Source organism: Hippoglossus stenolepis, chromosome 16 (assembly GCF_022539355.2).
Source record: "Hippoglossus stenolepis isolate QCI-W04-F060 chromosome 16, HSTE1.2, whole genome shotgun sequence".
Classification (NCBI taxonomy): Eukaryota; Metazoa; Chordata; class Actinopteri; order Pleuronectiformes; family Pleuronectidae; genus Hippoglossus; species Hippoglossus stenolepis.
Window position 1 is genome coordinate 11,889,864 of NC_061498.1, and position 23,696 is coordinate 11,913,559.

General features: G+C 43.0%; 1 protein-coding gene across 3 annotated transcripts in view; it reads left to right on the top strand.

The window, feature by feature from the left end:
• olfm2a (olfactomedin 2a) overlaps window positions 1-23,016 on the top strand; it is a 55,617-nt gene extending 32,601 nt beyond the window's left edge. For all 3 annotated transcript variants that reach the window (XM_035180477.2, XM_035180476.2, XM_035180475.2), the window contains exons 2-6: window positions 10,038-10,187; window positions 16,015-16,170; window positions 18,842-19,061; window positions 20,092-20,198; window positions 22,038-23,016. In XM_035180477.2, the coding sequence (XP_035036368.1) occupies window positions 10,038-10,187; window positions 16,015-16,170; window positions 18,842-19,061; window positions 20,092-20,198; window positions 22,038-22,712 (1,308 nt within the window). In that variant the 3' untranslated portion in view covers window positions 22,713-23,016. The remainder of the gene's footprint in view (window positions 1-10,037; window positions 10,188-16,014; window positions 16,171-18,841; window positions 19,062-20,091; window positions 20,199-22,037) is intronic.
• Window positions 23,017-23,696: the final 680 nt, after the last annotated feature.

A 23,696-nucleotide genomic window follows, 5' to 3' on the forward strand; every position in this document is an offset into this window, starting at 1 on the left:
AGAGTTTGAAGCATTTTTGAATTATCTACACCACTCAACTTGATAATCCCACTCAACACCCACCTTTCTCTGGAGGGTATGACCTGGATAAGCCAACCATTTATTCCCTATACCTGCTTATCATGCTCAGGGTCAAGGGGAATACAGAATTGCTGCCAGGTTTCTTTTCATTCTATTCATTCTCATCAAAACTCATGAGTCGAGGCTTTATCATTTGCATTTCAAAAGAGTGCACGCAATAAAATATTATACATAGTTATGAGAGGATATTTTTGGTTGAGGCAACCTTCATTCAGCAGCAATGGAGGGAAAACGCTGCTGTTGAGGTTCATTTCATCAAAGTTTCATCAAAACTGATGAGCCAGTTTTGAAAGTGGCAGGAATTATTACAGTAAAACACTCTGTTGTGATGGGAAATGTCTTTCGCTTTGAGACAGGAATTATCTCTCCTCATAAACAATGCCAGCAAATGAAACTTTAATGTAAAACCTCGCCTCAAAGTCCCATCACTATTAATGAGACATTTTCCTGTGATGATCTCAGAAGCAGCCGTGACTCACACAATGTTTAGAGCTCTAATCAAAGACGATCTAGCTGTGGTCTTGTGACACTCTGGTGCGAGTGTGCCAGTGGCCATTGCATGGCTGCCCCCGCCTTGGCACCCATACATGCTGCGTCCCATATTCTCCCAGCTCAGAGCGATTTTCAAAGTCTGCTTCAGTTGCTTTCTGTGCCAGTCTTTCTGTACCAGCTGATCCGAGAACACAGCTGACTGAGTTTTTATGGGCCTTTACTGCAATAGCACTGAGCACAACACTGCCTGGATGCCTGTACACATCTGGTTAGTGCAAAACCATGTTCCTTAATGAGCAGAAGAGGCCCTGGAACTCTAACATGTACATGGAGCTGGTGTTGCTTTACAGTGGGTCTAGGATGTACACACACATACACACACACACTTACAGAGCATCCATCCACCCATTATCTATACTGCTTATCCTGTATGGGTTATGGCGGGGGGGCTGGAGCCAATCCCACATTTTGGGCAAGAGGCGGGGTCATGATACACATAAGGGTACGGCCACACTTACACAAATGTAGCAGTGGTGAACCTTCGCCTCCTGTTCATTTCCAATCTGTGCAAGCGAGCGATTAAAATATTCCACCCACGACATTCGGCTGCGTTTGCGTAGGTGTGAGCGTGCTCTAATAAAGCTACATGTGGAACTCATTTTGCAGTCAGTTATTACGTTTTAGTCAGGTAGATAAACACACATGGATGCACTGATATATTCAGCAGCACTTGCAGGAAAACCTTGATGGTTTGGGCTTCAAGGGCAACTTTGTCCCCTGCAGTCTTTAGTCTAGATGCTGGGACAGTTACAATCCTGTCCCTGGGGCTGTGAAGTAACATAAGCTTTTAAAAGTTCAGAAATACACAACTAAATATGCTTTAAAATCCATTGTAAACCTAGAAGGCTGCTTGGAAAGTGCGTACCTCCGCCAAGGCCAACCCTCTATCTCACCATGTTAGAGAAAGGCAAAAAGATACCCGGATCCGCCCGTTAATGCGGATCAGCTCCATAATATAAGAGCTTCTTCCTTGGATCCTGTCCCAACCCATTAAAAAAAATTCATGGACGGTAGACAGATAAACTGCAATGAAAGTATTGCCTCCTCGGTGGAGGTAATGAGCAGGGATTGTAAAGATTTATGGGGAAAACAACAAAAGAATGAAGAGTTGTTTTGTGACTATGGCTCAATAATAATCCAGCTGAGTTCTGGAATAATTGTCAACAACACAGCCAACACACTTCACTGAGTTTGCTATGGGTTTTGTGCAACAGGAGGAAAGACGGGGTCTAGGTGATCTTCCTGAAGCAAAAGAAACAACCTTATATGCCGTGTTGATGTGATGTTGTTGGAGGAAATTCTCAGCCATCCATTGTTAAATATCTGTAATCTACTGAAGTACATTAGGGGCAGTATGGTCAGCCTCCAACACTGAGAAAAACAAACAGATATGGATGTGAAAAGACACGTAAACATGTTTTCCCATTGGTGAGATATTCAACAAAAAAACTGGGCCCTGCTGAGCTCTAAAAGTAGAAAGTCCGCTGAGATAGAAATTGTCTTCACGTCATAAAAAGACATAAACCACTTAAGTGCAGAACCTTCCCAGTGTCTGATTCTCTCAGTCTGGACACAGAGTCATTATCATTAGTCATAAATCTAAACATAGACTTTACAGAGTGTGTGTGTGTGTGTGTGTGTGTGTGTGTGTGTGTGTGTGTGTGTGGGTAGGCATTTCCTTGTTGTAGGGACCTAACTCTGCAAACAAAAAGCAAGTCCCCTTAAATCATTCAATTTTAAAAGGTGAATACCAGAGACTGTAAATAAAGATGGACAACGCATCTCCACTTCCTCCAATGGTCATTGGAGCTGCCATCTTGCGATTTTGACCTTATTTGCCAGAGTCTGCATGTAGTGATCATGGAGTAGAGCCGAGGTTCTGCTGATGCATGCACTCGACCAATCACGAGTCAGTCTCAGCTGTCAATCATGACATTTCTCCCCATGCATTTTTGCTCGTCAAATAAGTAATTAAAACCAAATTTACTTGAAAAGTTTATTTCAAATGAACATACGGTAGTGTGATGAACTAAAATAACAGCAAGCATCTTTGATTGTTTTTTTAATTATATGACGTGTATTTTGAAATTTTAGTGTATGTCCCATCTTCTAACATGGAGTAGGCTTGGTTTATGGCCTGTACTGCAGCCAGCCAGGGTACGACCACGGTATTCCTGCAGGGACCAACCGGAGCAGCTAAGATGGCATATATCACAGAATGCTGTATCACGGCCACTGTCCCTCTAACCACATGATAGGCTGATGGAATCACCTGGATGATTTCCCCCAGGGGGCGGTCGAGATGATTTGGCTTCACTTTTTCGGAGCTGTCATGTCGTCCATCTTTATATCCAGTCTATTTGTGAATGCATACTTTAAGGTTAAAGTAAGAATTGAGCAAGAATAAGTTAGAGTTAGAGTTTGAGTCTCCAGGGAATGAATATAAGTCAATGTAGTGTCCTCTGAAGTCATGGAGACAATACTGTGTGTGTGTGTGTGTGTGTGTGTGTGTGTGTGTGTTGACTCTCTTTTGATATCTAAAATAAGAAAGCTGTGCAGCAGAGTAGTGAAGACAATATTCTCACCATCACAAGGCAGTGTGGAACAACAAATGTTTGCAAACACAAGAGCCAGGAATGATTGTTCTCATTCAGTCTCTGTCTGTTTGGATGTGGAACTGTAAACTTTAACCACTGTACTGTCCGATAAAGCAGATTGTAGCGATCAATTGTTGGCTGTGGATTAAAGATTAAACACTGCTGCTGATTCTCATTTGAGCACTTTGCTTTAGTGTTTATCAAACAGCCTTACAACACAATTTATTGGAGCTCAGACCCCCGACAGGTGTCCTCTGCCGTAGGGACAACGTGAGGCCAGAATCTGAGAGAAAGCCAATCTGGTAATATCATTTTAAATTGTTTCGATACATTAACTGATTATGCGACGGCCTGTGTACCAAGCACTATTGATCTCAGACCCCATAGTTGGACAAGCAATCAGGATTTTGACATGGTTCATTTGCCAGTTTGATGATATCACAATTCCCACGCGTTCTGCAATCCATATTTTCCTCCAACTAAGCAGCGGCTGTGTTCTAACAGTTTATGCAATGTTTTCTTCGCGCCGCCACTCTCGCCTCACTCTTCTGTTCCGCACCAGCCGTGATAGAGCTACGTTGTCCCCGTAAATAGCAGCAAATGCTTTTTTTTTTTTCAACAAGGCACCTGGCATGGCACTGGCAGCCTGCTCCGGGAAAAAAAGTACAATGTTGTGGCGGCTCACTTGTAAGTTCTGGGCAGTGACAAGTGTCTCACTTCTCCCGAGAGTCCCCCACCCCACCCCACTTCAAAAAGCACTTGACACATCTGCCCACCCCCACTGTCATTCAAGTGCGAGCCGCATCGGAACGAGAGGGAGCTGCAGATTGAAAGCGAGCAGGACACCACACAGGAGGGGTGGCAGTCACGGGAGTGATGGAGTGGGAGCGAGCGAGAGGCAGCAGGGAGGGAAAAGGAGGCAGCAGGGAGAGGGGCATGATGAGTTTATGAGTCATATTATTGACTGGCAACCATGCTGCGCTGACTGTGGTAATCGGTTTTCCTTGGGCGAAGGAGGGACCAGGGACTTCACTTGGAGTCTTCATTGAGTTTTATTTTAAAGGCCAGCAGATGGCCTGTGTATTGAGGATCGACTGATTGCTCTTTTCGAGGGTGGGGGTGTGTATTTGTGTATTTGCATGGTCGTGTGTGTGTGTGTGTGTGTGTGTGTGTGTGTGTGTGTGTGTGTGTGTGTGTGTGTAAAACCAACTAAATTTGAAAAATGAGATGTGATTGTTTGGCCGTACAGATAGAACAGAGCCGTGTGTTGCAGGAACAGATGTTTCTACTGGGCTGGGGACAAGAGAAAGTGAAGCTCTAGAACTTGGATAAACAACATTGGCACTGCAGGATGAGAATGAAAGAAAGAGATAGATTACCTCCTACTTTGTTATCATGGCTCTCATCTCTATGCCTTCTCTCCTTCTGTTTCTATGTACGTCTTTATCTCGGTCCTCCTGTTCGTACACTGTCCATCTGCAGTGCTGCAGCTCCTCAGATGTGACTGTGCATTAAGTCCACAGCGGTAGCGGTCAGATAGTTCATTTCCCAGGACTAGCGGCCTGCCTCTGCCCGCTCGCCACTTCCTCCCGCTGCTTATGAAAGTTATAATATACTTCCCGTCATGCTCGTAAAGTAAGGAGTTGTAGATTTATGATCTCATTTAGCTCTGGCTTTACAGCAGCCCGCCCCGAGGTCGGCCTAATGAAACGCCAGAGGAAGTACATCCTGCGACTCTCCACAGTGATACCAGCAGCTCAAATGTCTAATTGGATAATCCCTCTGAACTTTGTTAATCGTTAACCAGCGTCTTTGCACCACAGAGAATCGCTCAGGTGATGGCGCAAGTTGTTGGGTTAGTTAATTACCACCAAGGATATATATTTGTTTGCGTGTTTATTTGCAGGATTACACAAAAAATACTTTACCGATTTCCATGTGGAGGGATGGAGCATGACCCAAGGAAAAACACATAAAATATTGTGTGGATCTAGATCGGGGGCGGATTCAGGATATATTATTTCACTTATATTAACATTGGCGGAGGGTGGGGGTTCTTTTGATTCCTAAGAGAATGTTTAAGGGATGTAAAAAATCCTACATGTTAAGGGGACTGATCTACAGAGCAGTCCAGACAAGTGATGTTGTTTTATCTCGTGCACACAAGATAATACACTTTATTGTAACAAGTTAATGCATGTGTATATTTCATTTTATGACGTTCCAAGGTGAAAACAAAACTTTAGCTGAGTTCTCTCCATCACGGTTGACAGTGTTTACTTGAAGTCAAAAGAGACTCACATGAATTTTTGGTAAAATAAACAATTAAATATCTTGTGGTTGGACTTTATGGAATCCTTAGTTATTTTTGAGTGTGTGCAATCTGGTGCAGATCCAAATATATAAATCAGGATAGTGAATTTAAATGTTGTTTCATAGCTGAGATATGCCATTCTAGTTTTCATAATGGTCGACCCTAAACTATGCAAAGTTGCAGACACTTCCCAAGTGAGTGTCGGATACTGACGCTGTATTTGGGGGATCGGAGCTCTTTTGTCTGCAGTTTACAGGAGACAGAAGGAAAACTGTTGGAACAGGATTTGGTTTCTACTCTATAGCTTACCACTGACCACACCCTCTCATCCAATCTCTTCTTCTCCTCTCTCAGCAGGGATCTAACTGAAGTTGTCATTCAGCATAATAACTGGGCAACATTTCATCTAAGCTAGAGGAAATTAGAGCCAGCACTCTCCTAACACCGTCAGCCTTTCTCAAACCACAACTCTTCCTCATCAGTGTATCAGTGACTTTTAATCAGGTTTCGTATGGGGGGGGGCAAAGCAGCAGCAGCAGCAGAGGATGTGGGGGCTTCACATGGCCCAGGCTGTCTGATGTGATGCCATGGGAACAGTGGGGACCCGGAGGTTGCGCGAATGGGGGGGGGAGCCAGAAAAATCTTTCAGAGTAATTTTCACTTAAGAGAGCAAGCCCGATTGATTTTTCATCTCTATTGCCCTCTGCGGTTTCCTGTTGTTTTCATTGCCGCTGTCTTCTTCCTTAATGGGCTTTTGCACGACAGCCATGACAGCTTCAAATCGGGCACTTACATATTCTACTTCATCCCTCACGTGTAATGGATGCATTTCTGCGACCGTGAGTTTAACACCTCCTCTCTTCAGATTCCAAAGATAGTGTTGTGTTTATTTCTGGGAGGAAAGGATTATCCCCAAGACCTGAAGTGCTCCCAGCTAGCCGCTGATAGCATCATGATGATAGCACAGGTTATGTTATCATCACTGTAAGAGGTCCAACCTGTCTAAAGTAGACTTTGTTTCTTCTATTAATTTGATCTATTTAATTTTATTTGTGTTTTTAGCTTTCAAAATCCATTTGACTGTATTTTATCATAAGCGTTTTTATTGGTTTTGTCTTGTTTTCCGTCGTTTGTGAAGCTCTTCGAACTGCACTAACCTGCATGAAAGGTGCTATGCAAATGAAGTTTGACTGACTGATTGATACATTATGCAAACATTAGACAGTCTTTATATTTCCCTCTGCATACCCTGAATATAATTTTGGATGACATTAAATATTGAGGAAGTTGTTTTTCCGCACACTAATGAGATGTGTGATAGGCTGCGTGGTTTGAACACCATGTTAAATGAGCCAATGTCAATGACCCACTCTTCACTACAGAGAGAGGACTTAAATCATATTTGCATAAACAAGCCAGAGTTCCAAAACGTATGCAAGTTTACCACTTGCACCCCGGGAGATCAGTGGCTTATGAGCACTGATATATAGATATCTCCACAGCCCGCTCAGCCACGAACCATATATAGGGACAAAGCACATTTGCATTTAAGAATTACCGCCTCCCTCCTGCTCTCTAAACGGCCACTGTGATGAGAATGGGGGAAGTTAGCGCAGAATGGATAGGTGGGTGGTAATGAAATTGGAGCCGATTCAAATATGCTCTTAATTTCAGCCCAGCACTTATGAAACATTAATGAAGAGAAGACGTGTAGCTGCGAGAAACTCTCCGGCTTGGGAAAAGCAGACGAGGAGCAGAGAGAGGGTTTAAACATGTTCGAGAAAAAGTATTATGATAATGAAGCTGACATGCCTCCGATATTACTTACAGCTTATTACTGCCCACTATGTAAAACATCATAAAAAAAGTCAGTGTGGCACCGACTGTGGCTCCCTTTCAAGCTGATAGCGGCATGAAAAATTGATGCACTCTTCGGCATCCATTTGCAAGAGTCTTTCTTAAGGAAAAGTGAATATCTGGTGCGTAGGTAGACAACCCCCACATGTATGGATGTGAGGTAATTTTTATAGAAGGCAGGAGGCTGCATATACCGTCAGAGTGAGTAACTTAAGTGGATTGTGCAATTCAAAGCAAACTAACCTCCACCTGTTAACGCTGCAGGACATCCAACGTAATGAGAAGCAGGCGTGCCATGCTGAGGCCTCTCAATCCGCGGTCTTACACACATCCACAATTGTTGAGCAGCCGTTTGCTCCGCAGATCTGCAGTGATCATGCGTTTCAGCCTCGAGGATTTCCAAACAAACCCTCCAGGGAGTGGATGTAGTAGTAGTAGGGGTATAGCTGCATGTCAAAATGCATGCATTATTAAACTCTGTGGGAATTTGTGTAAATAGTGCATGTGCAAGAATGCCTATTGTAGATATATGTGCTGTTTTTGCATGTGCATCAGCAGATATGTACAGGCATCCTCACAGTAACAGGTTTAACGCAGGACGAGCACTCAGACAGTCACACACATGCCACAATAAATAAGTCCTGACAGTGAGTGAGACGCAGGCGGAGAAGCAGACAGAGGGAAAAGAATCTTGCCCGCCCCGCCGCCAATGGCAGAATGAAATAGACAGTCAGATCTGGTTGAAAGAAATTTGAGGAGGCTCTGCTATGGAGGCTCTATCTTTTGTCTCATCTTCACTCCAAGTCTGGCCTCTGCAGACCTCTGTCATCACTCCAACTAACAGACGACTGATACTGGATTTCATCACAGAAGGAAGACTAATGAAAGGAAAGGTGCTGACTGACGGGAGGAAAAAAACCTGTCCAGGTCACAACAAGGACTGGCAGCACACTCGCTCACAAATATTAGGAATAATGGAATTATAATTCAGCCAGAGTGCCAATAAAGTCCACTGCGAGTCATTCATGTGCACAGTACTCATTCAGTCATACTGAAATATTATTCATGTATGTGTGAACAGAAAATATGAATAGAATATTACTAACTTTAATTAAATTTAGACGTATTAATTTTAAAAATGTATGAGTCTACTCGATATACTATGAATATAATTAAACATATTAAATAAAAAGGGTGATGTGTATAAATCCAGGGTTGATATTACAGCATATTTAAGGGGCTCATGTACCTATAATGTGCCACAATTCATCTGAACTGATTTAAAATTCACTCTTTCTCAGAGTGTGGGGGAGAAACGGCGCAAAGCAGCGAGTGCAGGAGAGGAAAAGAGAGAGAAAGAAAGTGGGAGAGGGGGTGGCGTGCCAAGGGATTGGCAGGAGTGACAAGATGTGACAGTGAGCACATTGGCTCGCAGGGTGGCTGCTACTTTACACTCCAATCACACAGTCCCCCTGTCCCCCAAGACATTTTAATCTGATCCCCCCCCGACCCAAGGAGACGAGAGCACAGCACAACGCCGCTCGGAGGAAAGGCGGGAGGGTCGGCACTGAGCCTAGCCACAAGATCTTATTTCCAGCCTTTTCCATCCACTTACATGGATGGGCCTTTAATTTCATCACTAAAATGGCTGCTATGTCTCTCATTACATTTTGCTTTAAATGCCGGGCCTGTGTCGATGCAGTGTGAATGAACGGATGACCCAGCCTCGGCCTATGCACAAAGCTGTGCGTATGTGTGCGTGTGTGTGTGTGTACGCGCATGCGAGCGCACAGCACTACTTTTGATTGGATTAGTCAGAGAGAGACATCCATCCTTTCAGCCTCGCCCCTCCTCCGCTGGTAACGGGCTGCTTTATCGATTTCAAACAGCTCCATTTCCTCTCGATGTCCTAACTTATTAGATGCTCTGCTCTCACACAACCTGGCCTGATCCCCCCCCCCCCTTCTTCCTCTTGTCTTTGATATCCCCATTTTCCTCCCATGTTGTGGGAGTTGTGTTGTGGTTTTGTGCTTTCCACTAATATTCTTGTCTTATCTAGACCTGCACCCATCTCTGCTTCTTTTTCTCTATCTTCTACTTTCTATCTGACTCTTTTATCCCTCATGTACGTCATCCTGAGTCCTTACTGCTACGAGCACTATTCTTCTGTCAATCTCTTTCTTTCTTGTTCTCCATTTAAAATTAGACTGCAAGTGATTTTACTAGTCGGGGTGATCAATTGCCATTAATTGCCTTTGGGGAGGAGTAATTTTTGGCAGGGATGCAATAGAGAAAGAGAAAAGCCACGGAGAAATTATGACTGTGCTGCTAACTTATGGTGACAGAATGGGCACAACCAATCACGATATGGAATGCATTAAAGAGTCTTTTTTATCTCCAAACACTCTCTACAACACTTTCAAGTATTAGATAAATTTATTAGTTTAGAAATGTTTTATATTGGGCGGAACACTTTTCAGATTACTGTTGATACATGCTGGCAGAGTAAAATATCTTGTCTACCCTCATGCATTTTGAAAAGCCTGCTAAGAAGCGGCATAGATAAACAACAGCAAGACAGATGCAAACGGTTGCTTCTTGTGGTCTAAGATGAATATGTCTCTGTGTTTGTGCAGGCTCTGTACCCGAGCCCAGAGGAGGGCTGGCAGATCTACAGCTCGGCACAGGACGCAGATGGGAAGTGTGTCTGTACCGTGGTCGCACCGGCCCAGAACATGTGTAACCGCGACCCACGCAGCAGACAGCTTCGTCAGCTCATGGAGAAGGTGACAGCTGCCAATAAAACACTCACTCTGAGACACGACGGTGACCCGCACAAACTGAGCTGGTGCACGATCTGTCACGTACAGACTGCTGACGTGAAATCACTTCCTGCCAACAGTCATACAGATATATATGAAGGCAATCAGAAGACTATCTATTCTTCTTTTTCTTATTAAGGTTGCCTTAAAGTGTTCACCGAAAACATTTGAAAGTCACTCATTAATCTTCTCACCACTATGCCGATGGAGGGGTGGGTGAAGTGTTTGAATCCACAAAACACATCTTGACTTTCAGGGGTAAACAGTGTTGCAGCCAAATCCGATACAATTGGAATAACCGGCGACCTAAACTTCAGACATATTAAAACAACAGAAAACACATAACATGCCTCCATACTGTTCGTGTGGTGTCATCCAAGTGGCCGTATGCCCTGACATTCATATTCAGCTCAAAACGAGGTCATTTAAACTGTGTTTTCAGCCTAAATGACCTCTGATATCTTACTTCGAGGTGCATTCAAGGACCTTCGGGCGCACCATCGAGTGGCTACGTCCGCTTGCTTTGCTACTTCCGGTAGAGGACATTTAGACTTACAACACAAAGACGTAAAGACACTTGGATGACACCACACGAGCAGTATGGAGGAATGTTATGTTTTTTCTGTTGTTTTCTTACCTCTGAAGAAGAGGTCGCTTGGCTAAACACTGTTTACTCCTAAAACTCCAAAAGTGTTTTGTGGACTCAAACACTTCCCCCACCCCTCCAGCGGGATAGTGGTGAGTAGATAATGAATTTTCATTTTTCGGTTAAACTATCCCTTTAACAAGAGAAGTGTCCAAAACATACCCATGAAATTGGATTCATTGAGCCTTGGCCTTATGTTTCTTTTATAGATTTAAATGCATTAGATACAAATTAAGAAAATGAACCGTTTCACAATTCAGTGAAGATATAGCAAATGCTTTGTTTGCATAGTTACACAGTAAATGCAGCGTATAGTTGCACAAGACGTTACATTCCCAGGCTTGTGCGGCATACATTCATTTTTTGTACATTGTTGAATCTTATATAACAAATGTATTTAATGTCATACAAAAAAAATGTACATGCATACAACCCTCAAAGATAATACATGGTTTAGCAACTAGACAGTAATTCTATGTACTATGAGAGTTGTTGACCTATGGTGCAGCGCTGTGTGTATGCAAATGTAATTCCCTGCTAGTGTCTAGTTTACAAACACACAGGGATCAGGGGTGAAACGGCAGGCTGCTGCTTGTTGACTCTCCTGATCTGTTACTGCATAAATTGGTTATTTGCAGGAGTAATATCAGTGTCTCTGCTAAAATAGATGATTAAAAAAACTGAGAAATGATACTTTCTCTAACTGGCTGCCAAGCTGCTTTCCCAAGGTCTGCAGCTCATTTGCACCAGAATGGTTTTTTTGTTGTTGTGGTTTTTTTGTGGACACTCAAAGCCAGAAAATGGGGCGAACGAAAAGGGTGGATCCAAAGAGCGAGAGCCCGGGAGCACAGAGGGAGAACAGAGTGGGTGAGATAGTGGGAGCTGACATTGATGTGGTCTTGTGAGGAGAGGTGCTGGTAAATTGAGATGCTGAATGGGCTCCGAGGTCCTGATGGATCAATGAAACACCTGAATTCACATATTGCGTTCATTCTCAGTGAAGTTTGCCTTCTCCCCTGACAGTCTCTGCCTGCTGCTGTTTCAAGCTCATGTTCATGCCGACAAAACCCACACTCATTCACACTTTATAAGCTGCAGATTCTAACAGGCAGGAATATTCTGGGAAACAGACAAAGTTAACAAAGCTATTCATAGAAAGGGGCTGTGTTCACATAGATGTATGGATTAATGTATATGCAGTATGTAATATATATCTTTATTTACCGTTATAAACAAAACAAAAAAAACTGATTCTGCATGTTTTAAGTATGCAGGATTAGAAAATACACGACATACAGCGTAATATATGTGGTGAGACAGAGACAGTTTGTATGCTGGAATATTTTTGGTGCTGCTCATGTAGCACATGACAAGTGAGTTTAATTGCAGGTTGTTGTACAGCACATGCTTGAAACATGGATCTGTCCATGTCCATGTGTCTACCTATGTGGGTTTCGAAATTCTCAGGTAAATACAGTACCTTTAAAGGTTCAGTGTGTAGACTTTTGTGACATCTAGTGGTGAAGTTGCATGTTGCAGCTGAATACCCCTCAACTCAGCCTCCCCTTCTATGCATGAAAGAGAACCTGTGGTAGGCTACAGTTATCACAAAAAGTCAAATGGCGTTTAGTTTGTCCAGTTTGGGCTACTGTAAAACACATGGTGGCCTCCGTAGAGAGGACCCACTGTAAATATAAAGTATTTAAATATAAAGGGTCCATTCACAGGTAAGGAAAACAACAATTTGTACAATTTAGATGAATTCACACTAGTGAAAACATCACAAGAATTATTTTATATTTAATGTCTGCCAATGGATCCCTTTGACCTAAATCTTACACACTGGACCTTTAACACCTTTTAAATGATGGCTAATTTTTGTTAAGAGAACAACAATACTACTAATAATAATAATAATAATAATAATAATAATACATATTTTTATTAATATTTTGGATAATTAAAAAATCCTGACATAAAAAATGTGCATGAATTTACAGAATAACATCTCTAGCACAAAAACTTCTTTTACTTTATTTCTACTTTTACTATGTCTTCTTGCAGATAAGCACAATCTTTGGGTGAGTGAACAAATAACATGTAGGTGAAACTTATTTTTAAGGGAGAAAGAAAACATGCCATAAATGCTCTTTCAGAAGATTATGTTAAAATGTGATACATTTGTTCAGTTTATGAGGTGAAGATATCGACTAATTTCTGAGGGCACAGTTTGCGCTGCTGCACTGTACAACCTGTCAGCCCTTACAATTGAATACAATACACAAAACAAACTTCAGAAATCACCATGGAATGAAATCATCACCTCTCTGACACAGCCTGAACAAACACTGAATTTTTTTATGCTATGCAAATATATGATTTACTGTTGAATTAAACAGTCTGGCTGTTTATGTTACTGCGTTTACCAATGCACACAGACATCGCTTGTAAGAAAACACTTATCATAGCCAAAGGCTCCCCTGTCTCATACAGTGCACGGCTCAGCCTAATGAGGACACCTGGGGTCAGCCCTATTTGAGTTGCACACAAATAAAAGCCACGCGTTAAAAGGCGATGTGTGAGTCAGTGTGTATGTGCACAGAATAGTAGCATGCTCTCTAAGATATCCTCAGATGAACCCAGAGCGTGTGAGGGAATTATTTTTCGCAGACCAGATCCACAAAGGCTCTCCCTGAAACAGAAAGCCAAGGATACGCTAACAATGTCAAAACCCCCCTCTGTTCAAAGAGTAGTGAGCAAAAAGCCTCTATTCAGCTTTCTGCGAAGCCGGACAAAATGCCATCCAAAGCTAAAGTTGACCCTGAAGTACGGCGGTATGAGAATGCTCACGGCGCAGACTTTTGAACACCTTGCTCCCCTTTGACCGCTCTGTCTGACTGACTGAGATAAAGTGAGACAAGGGGGGGGCAAAGTCATCCATGCATACACACAAACGCACTTAAGGGTTTGGCACAGGGTGCAACATTTCACCGGTCACCTGGTGGATTGGATTCTGCGTGGCGTGAGGGTGGAGGTGTGGGATCTCATGTGAGAGGAAGAAAGAGTGAAATGTGTGGTGTGGGTTTGTGTGTGTGTTGATCAGTTACCACGGCTCAGAGGGTGGAGCGTGGTATCGACGTATAGCGACATTGTTTTTGTGGGGATTCTGAGCTGTTGGAACATTTTACTCAACATGTTCCTCAGCAACTCCATCTGAACGGTCTGTCAGATTAGTTTTAATTGGCGAAAAGAAAAATATTTACTGACCAAATATTCCCTGGTTAGTTCATAAGGCATGTGGGAGATGAGTTTGATATAGAAAACACGCTGGACGCAAAACAAACAAGTGGGCTGTCAAAGAGTGTAACGCCAGGCAATTGGTGCAAAACAGACTTTGTGCCAAACCGTGACCTTTGTGAGTTGGGACTGTTTGTGTTGTTGTTAGAGAGCGATTTGAATAAATTCCTCTGTGTGCTTGGGAGTTTCAGCTGCGCGTGTGCGTGTGGGTGGGTGTCTTTTTTGCGCGTGTGGGCTATTGGACGTACATACGCACACGTGAGCCTCCTACATGTATATGCACTGCAGCCCTGTAACATTTGTCAACGTTGGGATGATTTCTGGCCAGTTCAGCTCGGTGCATCGCGCAGGAGATGAGGGGGTGTATGAAACAGTAGGCTGGTTATGCAGCAACAGAGTGGGCTGTCAAAGAGTGAGCAAGCTGAGTACTTAGTAACACGGAGCAAATCTGAGGACGGAGATTCTGTAAACACCGACTTTCCACCACGCTTGTTCCCCCACATGACTTATTCTGTTTGCTATACATCTTATATCTATCTATTAACTTGTGGGCACAGTCATCGTGACACTGTAGCCTTATTCTGATAGCAGTGGGAGAAAGGATATTTATATCCCAACTAACCACCAAAGTGGAACCTGCTGACTTTTATTGCATAATATATGAATGTGTTGTTCTTTTTTATGTATTGTCCTGATAGATTCTGGCAGCTGTGCTGCTTTCTCAACATCCTCACTTTTCAACTGGGTTACGCTATTTTGTTTCTTCTTTTTTGATTTACTCATTGCCTTTTATTCTGTTTTGTATACATTATGAATTTTCTCTAGTGAGTTTTAAATGACTCAGTTTAAGCATTTTTATACTCGGCTCTTCTTTTGAGTGATACTTTTGATGGCCATCTCGTTTTGGATTTGTGTTAGGCAGACTGTGTTACTGTCATACTGTGATTGTGTTTTATTGCCACAATCATCCATCTTTTTCTCTTCTACTGCTTGTGGAGCTCAAGCTTTTACTTTACAGTTCAATACAAGTTTGCTGCAACACGAGGCTGTAGCCAGGATTATGTTACGACTCATGAATTTAAGCAAATACAGAACGATTTTTTGAATTTGAATATAGGAATGAGGGACTGCAAAGGATTGGATCCCTTCAGGGAAATTTAAGTTTCCATATCACTTATCCCCGGGGAGCTGCCAGCCCAGCATGCAGTGGGTATAAGTCATGCGGCTGCAGTTTGCTGAAGGGCAAACCTCCTGACTGACCAAGACATTCACGCCTGTGGACATTTCAAAGTTTTCAGTTCATCTGACCTGCGTGGGTAAATACTGATGTCAAACATAAACCCCCTCATGAAGTTTGAAGCTATGTTATACTGAACAGCATCAAGTTATTCTTGTTTTCCATAAATTATTCTCTTAGAAATCAAGGAATATGTCAATAACATTTGCATAATCCAGCTCACAAACAAACAAATGCAGCCAAAAACATAATCTCCTTGGTGAAGGAAATGAAAGTTCAAGAGTTGTCCCACATGTAGCATATAAATGTCAGAGCTTCAACCACCATTTGTAAGGTCAATTAGTATACTGGTGATTTTTCTCTATGCATCATCAGGACTGTCTGCAAATAGCAAATTTGTCTTTCCAGGTTTCAAATCCAATCAACAACCTAAAACCCCTAAAATATTCAGTTTACGGTCAAAGACAAAGAATATATCCACATTTTAATGATCAGCAAATCAGCTCTATAGCAAACTAGAGCTACATGTCTGGTGAGGAAAGGATATGGAAAAACTTTAATACTAAATATTGTTATTGACAGGAGCATTTGTGTGCGTTTCCATGTGACAGGTTCAGAACATCAGCCAGTCAATGGAGGTGCTGGACCTGCGGACATACAGAGACCTGCAGTACGTGAGGAACACCGAGAGTCTGATGAAGGTGGTGGACGGGAAGCTGAAGGTGGCTTCTGACAATCCCCGCAGTCTCAATCCAAAGGGTTTTCAGGTAATCGCCGAGTGTGTATTACAATCAAGTATAAATGCGTGTACTATTAGATGTGGCACTGCTCTCCATGTGCACACACAAACTCTGCCCGGTGCACTCTCCCGCAATCTCTTTTCACTCTTAACAGACAATAAAACTTTGTATCTTGATAGACTGTCGCATAGGCATCGGTACACAAATTCAATTCCAAAACTATCTCGGAGCCATTGAGTCGTGCGGAGGAAATTTGAGCAAATTCACATGCGCCTGAATTATTAAACCCCTGGACCCAATAGCACTCCTCTCTTTACACCCTTTCCTCTCTCCAGCTCTATATACTTAACATTCCGGCGTCTGCTCTTAGATTACCGGCACATATATTCCAATTTATCTCCACCTTATCTCTCTACAAGCTAAGACTCAGCTGCCATTATCGGTGGGTCTTTTTGTCTACCCGTCAGCAGACTGTCTCGCCCAGACCTTCTCCATATTTCTCACACTCTTACAGATATTAGATGGACCATAAAATAGTTTGATTAAAAGATGCTTTGATAAATGCAAAGTGGGCTTTACCGCTGAGACACCGCTCCAGCACAGGGACAAGCATGGATGGCTATGTTTTGCTTTCACAGTGTGTTTTATGAACACTATTCCAACCGAGGTAATGAAGATGTTTATGAAATTAGCCAATTCATCAGTAAAGCACGAGATGACTAAAATGCGCAGAGAGGTAAGCATTATATCCCTGGACTTGTCAGAATGCAAATCTGCAATCCAATAAAAAAAAAAGAGGAGGATTTGACCAGAGCAGGTTGGCTGATGAATGCGTGCAGCTCAAAGTTGCCAATGGCAGAGCGTGGGAGATTAACGAGACTGAATTTTCACGGCTTGAAAAGGGGAAAATGAGATTTATGATGTGGCGCCACAGGGCTGAGAGCAGCTCCATCACCAGATTTACGATAAACCTTAACAAGGAGGAAACAGCCCCTCCTGTGGCGGCCACACTTTATTGATACACCTTTTTTCTCTCAGGAGCCCTCTAACTTCCATGCAGGCAGCCTGGCTCTCCCGCTGCTCCCTGCACTCCTACCTGAGAACGCATTGTTCATTTCACTTCTAAACATATGATGAGTCATAGACTAAGTTTATATGCAGCAGTACCATTTTCCCTTACTGTTGATGATAAATCAAATCACACAACACGTGTAAATACAGCTTTTCACGACACGAGTGGGTGGGAGTTTGATCTGTACAGTAACAATAGTGAGTAGAGATGTTAAATCGTAAAGGACGGAAACATTACACAACATTTAGTTTCTTCCCTAGAACAGTGGTTACATTAAACGATTCTGCTTTTAATCTTGTCGTCTCACCCCCAGAATGCAAGATGTACTTTTCATGCACTTACATGTACCCCCAGTTACATGTATGTGATACTTGTATACTGCAGGTACTTGCAGTGTGACATAACGGCAGCACAGACGGAGTAACTCTATACACCTCGAGCGTTGCATAACATTAACATGTTTTTAATTTTCAATTAGGGCTGGGCACTAAAAAATATATAAATAATTATCTATATATTTATTATCTTAATTTATATTTTTCATCAATAGCAAAATACCAAAGGTTTAATATACAGTGCAGTCACAGTGAGGAGGTGTAACACATGATTGATCTACCTCAGATTTGAAAAATGTTTTGCTGTTTATCAAGTGTTTGTCATTCTCTGCTCATAAAGAACAATTTAAAAGCACAAGCTTCACCCAGGGGCAAAAATCTGTCTTTAAAAAACTTAACAGATATTAAAGGATCAGTGTGTAAGATTTAGTGGCATCTAGTGGTGAAGTTGCATGTTGCAGCTGAACACACCTCACCCTCCTATTCTTAACATGAAAGAGAACCTGCGGTAGCCTTCAGTTGTCATAAGAACTCAAAAAGTGTTGAGTTTGTCCAGTCTGGGCTACTGTAAAAACATGGCAGCCTCCGTAGAGCTATGTAAATATAAAGTATTTAAATATAAAGGGCCCATTCTAAGGTAAAGTAAACAGCAATTCGTACAATTTAGATAATTACACAATAGTGAAAAGATACAAGATTAATTTATGTTCAATTTCTGCCAAAAGATCCCTTTCACCTAAATCTTACAAACTTAATACTGGAATATTTATTGAAAATATCGAAATCGATTGATGCCTTTTTTATCTTGATATCACTTTGGGCTGTATCATCCTGTTTTCAATCTGTCATTCAATTGCATCTATCATTTGTTAAATGTGCTTTGCAATAGGAGGGCATGTTATTTAGTTTTTCTTGAACAATGACAATAAGCTTATCTGTGCATGTAGGACGAGAAGAAGTGAGAAGGAGTGATTCAGTGTGTTTTCCCAAAAGATCTGGGAACACGTTTCCACAGTAAATTACCCCTTGGTGCAGTTTAGCTGTAGTCTCATGATAAATCCAGGGTGGAGAAGATGAACAATCAGGCAACAATATGAGTTTCTGAGTGAGAGATGAACCATGAACCAGACGCAACACCTGAAGATTGAAAGGCCAGCTCCCCTGCACACAATCCCCCTGAACCGAGTCGCATGGTCGACCTCATCCCTTTGTCCTCTTTATTCTTTACGGGTTTAATCTTCTTCCCTCTTTGCTTCTCCATGTCTCCTTCTCTGTGACGACATATCTCAAGGAGTTAAAGGACAAGGTCACCCAGCTGCTCCCCCTGCTGCCAGTGCTGGAACAGTACAAGGCGGACGCCAAGATGATCCTGCGTCTTCGGGAGGAGGTGAGAAATCTGTCCTTGGTGCTGATGGCCATCCAAGAAGAGATGGGGGCCTACGATTATGAGGAGCTACGCCAGAGAGTCCTGCTGCTGGAGACCAGGCTCCACTCCTGCATGCAGAAACTAGGTAGGAAATGGTTGCGGGTTGGTGGGTGTACGGGCAATTTAAAGATTAGAGGTACAGCAGTGCAGAAAGGAGTTAATGATTAATTTAGTATCATCAGTGGTCAAAACTATTGCATATTGTCAACATTTCCACCGTGATGAGGGCTCCAGTTATCTGCATACATTAGAAACATTGGCCTCGAAACAATGAATGAATAATTGATCGTGTTCACATGTAATTTGTTAACTTAAAGTGATGATTTTACAAAATCCCACATATATAAACTGAGGAGTTTGCAGAAAAAAGACCAAAGCCAGAGCGTAGCCTTTGGGTCATTAGTGTTAAGTTATTGTCTTCCATTGGTATAATGATGATAATTAGAAGAAAATACTACTCAGTCGATTCCTAGATCATTTTTATACTTGCTTTACAAAACAAGTAGATAAATACAGGAAAGTAACACAATAATGGACACAGATATTTTAAGGACATACACATAATAATATATTAGTTAACGATTCCATTAGTAAATATCTATCCAGTAACTCCAGATGTTGTGTGTATTGGACCTGCAATACTTTCAATATTAAAAAAAGTGCAGACCCTCGCCTGTGGCAGCGGTGGCTGAGACTCATTAACGCAAGTGAGGTTGCTGACAACAGCACGTTCACAACAACTACATACTAATACTGACTCTCCAGTTTGGGGTTCTGAGTCGAGCTTCACCGAACTTTGAACGGCTCTTGGTGCAGCAGCGGTGGTGTAGATTCAGGGTTCTGTGGACTGAGTCCTGCAGCCGGTCTTTACTTGTCGTACTGCAGGTCAATTTATAGTTTCAGGAAGAAAGCTGCAACCAGCATCACCACAGGCCAAACAAAAATCCCATTCCAATTCAATACATTTTTACATCACAATACAAAATGTAATACAAAAATGATAACTGACAATCAAAAAGCTGATTAAACAACACAAAAACTGAAAGATTGTCTATATGTTAATACTGTATGTAAGACTGTATGACATTTTACCTCTTCCCGTCTTTGACCTCCAGGCTGTGGCAAGCTCACTGGCGTCAGTAATCCCATCACAGTACGAGCATCGGGGTCAAGGTTTGGCTTCTGGATGACAGATACTATGATCCCCAGCTCAGACAACAGAGTAAGTCTCTCTCGTTCTCGCCACATTCCCTCAACTCTTGTCCCTTTCATTCCCTACAACCCGCTTCATAGTTCGACACACACCGACGGATAAAGTGGAACAAAAGTCACTTGCCAAGAACAGGCTGAACTCTGTCAGTGGCTCGATGAAAAAAAATATATCCCTCGCAGCAACGCTGCCATGATACTTAAGTGGCTGATTGACTGTTTTGCCTGAGCAGGACTTCTGGTGAGCTCTGGAGGAGGAGAGACAGAGAGAGAAATGGGGAAGCAAAGCTGAGTCACTGATAGATAGCATCCCTTTCCCTCCTCCCCGTCTTCCTCTGTCACCGCAACTCCAGCTGATTAATCACTTCATCATCAGTACAGAGATGGATGAGTTGTGTGGGCTAAAGTTTTCTAAATCACCCAGGTAATTACCAGGAGTGTGCTCTGGACCCAGATGATATAGTAATGGCTTCAGCTGATTAGAGATGACATGTGGTTTTGTGTGGACAGGCACATGGAATGGAACACGGGGGAAAGAGATACGATGGGTGGGGGGTTGGGTGCTGCGGGGCCTGGTGAATGGAGGGGGGGGGGAGTGGTGGTGGAGAGTGGATTATTAGCCATCTGTAAGGGAGAATGGAAACGGATGAAGTTCAAGAGGAGGGATGAGGGTGGCCTTTTTCATCTCCACCCTGAATCATCGCAGGCTTAATAGATATTGCTGGCAGAAAAGGTCAATTTTCCGAGATTGAATGTCCCGATCTTTATCTTTAATCACTTGACTTTCTCAGATCACATTCGACTCTTTAGATCAATCGCTAATTGTATTAACAGCCAGATACATCAACACATGCCACATCAGCACCCACGACAATCATGATAATCATATTTGGGGACGCGTCTTCGTCGCTGAGGAGCCAAATAAGACGAGAGAAGGAGAGGGGGAGAAAAAAAAGCCACATGGTCTAAATGTGCTAGAGCTTCAGCCTGGCTCAGCTCCTGCCTCCCGCTCAGCTCCAGGGACTCATTTAGCAGGCAGAGGAGAAACAATGCTTGATGCACCATAATCTCCCCTTCTCCATAATTCAGCTGCTGTTTACCTCACCACCCCCTACTCCTCCCATACCCTTCCATACCCCCCCCAGTCACACTTTTATTAAAGAAAAGTGGCTATTTTCCACCTGAGAGGAGGGGAAGTGAGGAGGGGAAGAGAGACATATTGGAAAAGAAGTGCTTCAGAAGAATAATGGCTGAATCACAGCAAAATTCTCGTTGATATATGTGGGACAAAATAAATATCTAAGCCAACAGCAGTGTAATTGAATCAATTAAAAGCTGAAGTGTGCTTCGACAGAACCATTGAGGGAATAAGACGGAAGACGCAGCCGGAGAGGGGCCTTGCCAGTGGAGAGATCCGCTGAGAGTGCTTGAGGAAAAAGATAGAGCCGCTAAATGGATTGATTTTCTGTAAATGTGGACTGGAAAGGGCAGGGAGCACGGGCAGTGGTTGACTGCAAAGTACGGGCATCGTCTTAACAAACACATGCACGCGCGCGTGCACACGCGCACACACGCGCACACACACACACACACGAGATCAATAGTTCAGCGCAAGTATTCAAATATGCACAAGTGCACGAAGGCATACACTCACCCTCCAACAGAGATTCACCACACACACATTTACTTTGCTTAGGGCGATGCCACCAGCTACAATGATGGCAGAGTTCTTGCAGAGAGTTGTGCCATATATAGCAAGACAATAATATCCCATAACCTTTAGACCTTCACATCAACTTCTTCAGTTTCTTCCTTTTCCCGCCAGTCGGATTCACCTCTCCTCTTTTCACAGGTGTGGTCCATGGATGGTTACTTCAAGGGACGTCGTGTCCTGGAATACCGCACAATGAATGATTTCATGAAGGGCCAGAACTTTGTGCAGCACCTGCTGCCTCACCCCTGGGCAGGCACCGGCCACGTGGTTTACAACGGCTCGCTGTACTACAACAAGTACCAGAGCAACATCATCATCAAGTACCACTTCCGCTCTCGGAGTGTGCTGGTGCAGCGCAGCCTGAGTGGGGCTGGATATAACAACACCTTTCCCTACTCCTGGGGTGGCTCCTCTGACATCGACCTCATGGCGGATGAAAATGGCCTGTGGGCCGTTTATACCACCATCCCCAACGCTGGGAACATTGTCATCAGCCGCCTGGAGCCGCAGAGTCTGGAAGTGCTGCAGACATGGGACACAGGTTTTCCCAAGCGCAGTGCTGGAGAGTCCTTCATGATCTGCGGTACACTTTACGTCACCAACTCCCACCTGGCTGGTGCCAAGATCTACTTTGCCTACTACACCAACACGTCGAGCTACGAGTACACGGACATCCCCTTCCACAATCAATACTCCCACATCTCCATGATGGACTACAACCCCAGGGAGAGGGTCCTGTACACCTGGAACAACGGACACCAGGTGCTCTATAACGTCACACTGTTCCAGGTTATTAAGACTTCTGGTGACTGAGAACCCTCAGACTGACCCACTCAAATAATGCTGTGATCAATGTTCGGGGGCACAGGTGGAGGTGGGGTACTCGTGGGTGGTGTGGGTTGAGGGGGGGGGTTCAATGTATGGGCATAGAATTGGATTTTTTTTAAAGAATTTCAATCTTCATAGAGTGCCATTATTCACCTTCTCATAAAACACTCCGACAGCAAGGTCCGTAAACATACAAAGACTGAGCGCTTCTCTTTTTGTTTTCGTTCTGTGGTGAGTAAGCATGGTTCTTTTTATTTGTGATGAGAAATAAATGTCAATCTTTACCATTTATGGCTTTGTATTCAATTGTCACTTTAATTTTAAAAAAAGACCTTCACTGCATTTTGAAGGCGTGAACAAAAAAAGGAGAGAATGCCTGAGTTTTACAATATGGCTTCAAACTTGTATGAGTGTACACCCAAGACTGGTGCTTCTTACAAGCCATAACATTTCTTTCTTTTTTATTAGGATTAATGTTGCTTTTATTTCTTCTTAAATATAGGGGGCACAAATATGTATTCCTTCTCAACTCAAACCAATCTGAGGTATAAAACTGAAGCAGATATTCAGTATGAACTAGAAGGGCGCTTTGAAAGTGTTTACTTCCGACTTTCTATTCATAATCTAAACTGTGGCAGCCGCCATATTCGAATTAGTCCCGCCATAGTTTCAGATGTAAGCAAGATACATTTTTATAGTGTTCATAATAACACAAGAGATCTCTAACTTGGTGTTTTGCTATCGTCCATAAAGTTGTTACCGTCCACGCAGACACTCAGACCTTTTTCAGCCGCAGTTGTGTGCTTACCCAGGAAAGGCATAGAGTTCTCTCTCTCCCGTAGAGAACTTCTCTTTCACTCTTTAGTCTGTGTACCGCTCACTTGGAATCTGTTGCTGGAACCTTCATGTGCATGCATGTGCACCCCAGCTTGCACCATAGATTAATTAAGTCTGAGGAAAACCTGGCAA